This window comes from Cyprinus carpio, chromosome B16, assembly GCF_018340385.1.
Source record: "Cyprinus carpio isolate SPL01 chromosome B16, ASM1834038v1, whole genome shotgun sequence".
NCBI classification, from domain to species: Eukaryota; Metazoa; Chordata; class Actinopteri; order Cypriniformes; family Cyprinidae; genus Cyprinus; species Cyprinus carpio.
In genome coordinates this window covers 8,623,604-8,628,688 of record NC_056612.1, presented here as the reverse complement: position 1 = coordinate 8,628,688, position 5,085 = coordinate 8,623,604, and the positions used below count along the sequence as shown (strand labels likewise).

Sequence of the window (5,085 nt, the reverse complement as noted above, 5' to 3'; positions counted from 1 at the left end):
TTTTTTAATATTTGAGTTTTTTTGGTTTTTTATTGATTTTTGTTTGTTTGTTGTGTGTTTGGTTAGGGTTTGGGTAGTTTTTGGTGCGTTTTTCTTTGCATTTAGTTTTGATTAGGTTTTGAGAAGTTTGGGGATTCAAGAGAGGATGCAGGTAGGGGTGTGGACGTGTCAAACATCATCTCGTCTCTGACAGATCTAGAATTTTCTTTTAACTGATTTTAAGGTTTTTGTTTTGTTTTGTTTTGTTTTGTTTTGTAAAAAGGTTCCATTCACTTTCCTTCCACGTGACCGGGGAGATTATGCGCAGTTTTGGGATTTGGAATGTCACCCAACAGCCAGACCTCAACACAAGAGCCGTGTTCGCTTCCAGTTGTGTGGCACTGTGAGTCTAATCACTGCAGAGTTTACTTTTTTCTGTATGTGTGTTTCATAGCTGGGCTAAACTAATGTAACTGCCCTATTAATTTGCCTACTAATAACATTGACTATTAGCTAAAAGTGCCATTCCAGTCATAAATAAAGGACACTAATGCAGAAGGAGGAATGGTAGTACTTCCCTGTTGAGTGTATTGATTCATGTGTGCAGGGCATAAGAGCAGGAGAAGCATTGAGTGTTCAAGAAAATTGCTCATTGGTGAAAACAGAAGCCACTGTGAAGAACAGGAAGAGACTGGATTCTGCAGGCTCAAAGACTGGGTAAGGCTTGTATTCCTGCTAGAAATCTGACCTATGCAGGCTCAAAGACTGGAAAAGTCATAGGCATAAAAACCACAATATGCTAATTTTTTGAGAAGGACCTGTATAGAGGAGGCTAAAATGTGATTTTATTATTTTTCTGTGTCTGTACACATTTCCTGCCACACGAGTGGGCGCCACCAGCACATTGAAGGTCAACTTCAGAAATAACTCCTCCGACGCGGGCGTTTATGCACCTCAAAGTCTGTACACATTTCCTGCCACACGAGTGGCACTAGTGGGGTGCCATGTCCGCTGCCTTGGAGATGTTGGTCCACACTAAATAAAACAAAAGTGAACAGATTTCTGTCGTCACAACACACTAAATAAACAAAAGTCTTTGTAAAGTTTCTGTGTGTTATAAATGTTGTAGCTTTAGTTTTTCTATGTGAAAAAAATGTAAATGTATTAGTTTGTAGTTGATAAGTGTTTTTTTTTTTACCCACCCATCGGAATAGATTTGGAGAAATTTAGCAGTACATCATTTGCACACCAAAGGATCCTCTGCAGTGAATGGGTGCCATCAGAATGAGAGTCCAAACAGCTGATAAAAGCATCATTAATTAACGTCTGTGAAGTCCTCTATGTTGTTGATTACTCCAGTTAAAGTCATTTATTTCTTTTGATTCAGGAGAGAAATATGCAGAGATCAAGCACTGTTTACATATCAAAACCGATTAAAAAAAGGTTTACATCAACAGATATTGATTATGGACTGGTATTTTGAGCATTAACTGATGGACTGTGGATTGCTGTGATGCTTTTATCAGTTGTCTGAAATCTCATTCTGACGGCACCCATTCACTCCAGAGGATCCATTAGTTAGCAAGTGATGTAATGCTAAATTTCTCCATCCGTTCTGATGAAGAAACAAATTTATCTACATCTCGGGTGAGTACATTTTCAGGAAATGTTCACTTTTGGGTGAGCTATTCCTTTAAGGGGTCACAGAGCAACCATTCAAATCTAAAATACATTCAAGTCTAACAAATCCAGTCACAAATGGTCTTTGCATGTTGATGAGTGCAGTGTTATTACTGCTTGTCCTAAATGTCTGGCATGAAACTTAATTTGAGGTTTTCTAATTGACTTGCAGCTAAAATTCATAAGTCCTAAAGAGCCTTTCCACATCAAGCATTCAAATTATTCTCTAAGGTGAGTTACAGTCTCTCTTGCTTACTCTTTCTCTAGTAGTAGAAAGTTTTACTGTTTGCACAAGCCAATGTAAGGAAAAATAGCAAGTGGAAAGATTTTATTGAAGCGTTCCGTGTCACTTCCTGCTGCCAGTGCCTGATGTGAAGGCTCTGATTCAGAGCTCAGCCACAGGTCAGATTTTTGTGTGTGGTTTGTGCATGTATTTGGATACTAAATGTGTGGTGTTTTAAATAATTTTTAGTTTAAATTTTAAACTGCCCAAACTACTTCCAATATTTTGTTATTCATAGTATATCAGTTGGCGGGAGATTTCTTGTTGATGTGCAGTCCACTCTTTCCATTAACTCTTTTGGTCTGTAGTCTTACAAGCTAGTTTGGTTTATGTCTGTCTTTGATCCTTTTCCCTTGTGCTTTCCTAGATCACAACACTACATCAACCTCCCTGTTCAGTTCGTGCCAGCCACTGCGGGCCAGTTTTCCGGCACGCTACTCGTACAGATGGACACAGACGCTAAACTAGCCATAGAGCTCAGTGGAGAAGCCTTGCTTTGAAGATCAGCTCAACATAGCCACTCACCGCCAGCAGAGGACACTGCAGGACGAAGCGAATAATGAAGAGACATTACATAAACCTTTTTGCTAAACTAGCCATAGAGCTCCCACACTAGGGACATTACATAAACCTTTTTCTTGTACACATCTAGTTACGGCCTTTTGGATTAGCACCACACAATATGGATATTATATATCCAGAATCACAACTTTGTCATCATTTTTGATATTTTGCCACAGATATCAATTTCTGTCATTTTGTTTCCTTTTGTGTAAATGTTAATATGAGCTCACTTGTTGATAGAAGTGTTATCACATAATGAAGATGGATGGATTTTTAAAGAAAGATCTGCATCCCCATTAGTAGAAAATTGCACAATTGTTTTTTTTTTTGCCTTCCTTTCTTTTTGTGTGTGTCCTGTGTATTTATTTTAAATCAGTTCTTGATAAATAAAAGTTCTTAATTGTATTTATTGGTAAGTTGTCTTAATGTGTATCCTACCTTTACTATTTGTGTCCTATTTATGCAGAATTATTGTTTATGGTTATTTTATTAGGCAGTCAACATTTTTAAAACATACATGTTTGTTTTATTTATAATCCATCCATTTTTTCCATTCAAGACAAGCATTAAATTTTTATTTTCATTAAAAGTAAAAGAGGAAAAAAGCATTAAAACTCATTTTAAATATAACTATATGTCTGAAGACATGCATATCTAGGGCCTAAATTCATGTGCAACGCAGTTGTTATAATTTGATTATATTCATTCTCTAGTTAACACAGGCTTGTGCAATTCTCCATTATAATATCAGTTGTCATTCTGTTGGATGCAGAGATATTTCCCCTCTAAACTAAAATGTTTACTTCAATGAGGCCTTTATAAAAACCAAACTTTTCAAAAGCATGTTAATGCACACACAAGACTACAAAACATGATTTATGTGTATTATAGACACTGGAGCCATGTTCTGCTTTTAAGAATTCTGTTCAGTAGCTAATATTCTAAAGAAGCACACTGGGATGATCATATCTGAGGTTTAGAATTAGAATGGGTGGCTGTTGTTTTTCTGCCCATTCCCATTCGAATAAACTCATCATCTGATCACTTCCTCAATGTATACAAAGATTTCCGCATAATATTTATAAGCAGGTATAAACAAGCAGGTAATTCAAAAGAATCTAAATTCACAATAGAGAACACTGTATTCTAAAATTCCATCATACTTGAAAATGTTAGTGTTAGTTTACACAACACACATTACAAGTTAGTTAAATATGAACTTACAAATTCATGGAAAGGGTTAGAATCTAGCTCATAACCCAAATAAATATAGCACTGTTCAAAAGTTTGGGGTTAGGTTTTATATATATTATATTTTGTTTAGCAGTGATGAATTGAATTGATCAAAAGTGCCAGTAAACACATTTATCATGTTACAAAATATGTGTAGTTCTATTTCTCAATCCCCTAAAAATATGTACCACGGTAGCCATAAAAATATTAAGCATTGTGATAATAAAAAAAGGTTTCTTGAGCACCAAATCAACACAATAGAATGATTTCTGAAGGATCATTTGACACTGAAGTCTAGCGTAAGGGCTACTGAAAATACAGCTTTTTCATCACAAGAATAAATAAACTTTCAAAAATATTAAAATAGAAAATAGTTGTTTTAAACTGTAATTACATTTTACAATAATAGGATTTCTTCTGTACTTTATATTAATTTCATACAGCCTTGTGAAGCATATAAGATACTTAAAACATTAAATCATTCCAAACATTTGAATGGTGTATATATAATGTATATAAAACTCATATATATATTATATAGTGCTGTAAAAATATTACGTATTTGCATCCAAAAAATTTTTTGTTTACATACTATTGTACTGTGTATAAATATATATATATATATATATATATATATATATATATATATATATATATATATATATATAATATTAGGGCTGTCAAATGATTAATCACGATTAATCACATCCAAAATAAAAGTTTTGTTTACATAATATATGTTGTTATACTGTGTATATTTATTATGTATATATAAATACACACACATGCATGTATATATTTAAGAAGAATATGTTATGTTTATATATTAAATATATTTATATATAATATAAAATATAAGAATATAAATATATAAATATTTATGTATGTATATATTTTCACACATGCATAATATGTGTGTGTATTTGTATATACATAATAAATATACCCTGTACACATACATATATTATGTAAACAAAACTTTTTATTTTGGACGTGATTAATCGTGATTAATCATTTGACAGCCCTAATATATATATATATATATATTATATATTATATATTATATATATATAATATATATATATATATATATATATATAATATATATATATAAGAAAACACATACAGCATATATTTTGAAAATATTTACACGTATTTGCATGTATATATTTATATTCATATAAATTATATATAAATATATTTAATATACAAACGTAAAAATTTTCTTACATATATACATTTATGTGTATGCAGGCCTATTTATATATATATAATAAATATACAAACCGTATACACACATTATGTATTTATTTTGGATGCGATTAATCATTTTGGCAGTACTTATA

General features: G+C 32.3%; 1 protein-coding gene across 1 annotated transcript; it reads left to right on the top strand.

Annotated features, from left to right (window-relative positions):
- Nucleotides 1-119: 119 nt before the first annotated feature.
- On the top strand, nt 120-730 carry LOC122139951 (centrosomal protein of 192 kDa-like). Its single transcript, XM_042740523.1, has 3 exons — nt 120-151; nt 263-382; nt 587-730. The coding sequence occupies exons 1-3, from the start codon at nt 146-148 to the stop codon at nt 698-700; spliced, it is 240 nt and encodes a 79-aa protein (XP_042596457.1). The 5' UTR covers nt 120-145; the 3' UTR covers nt 701-730.
- Nucleotides 731-5,085: the final 4,355 nt, after the last annotated feature.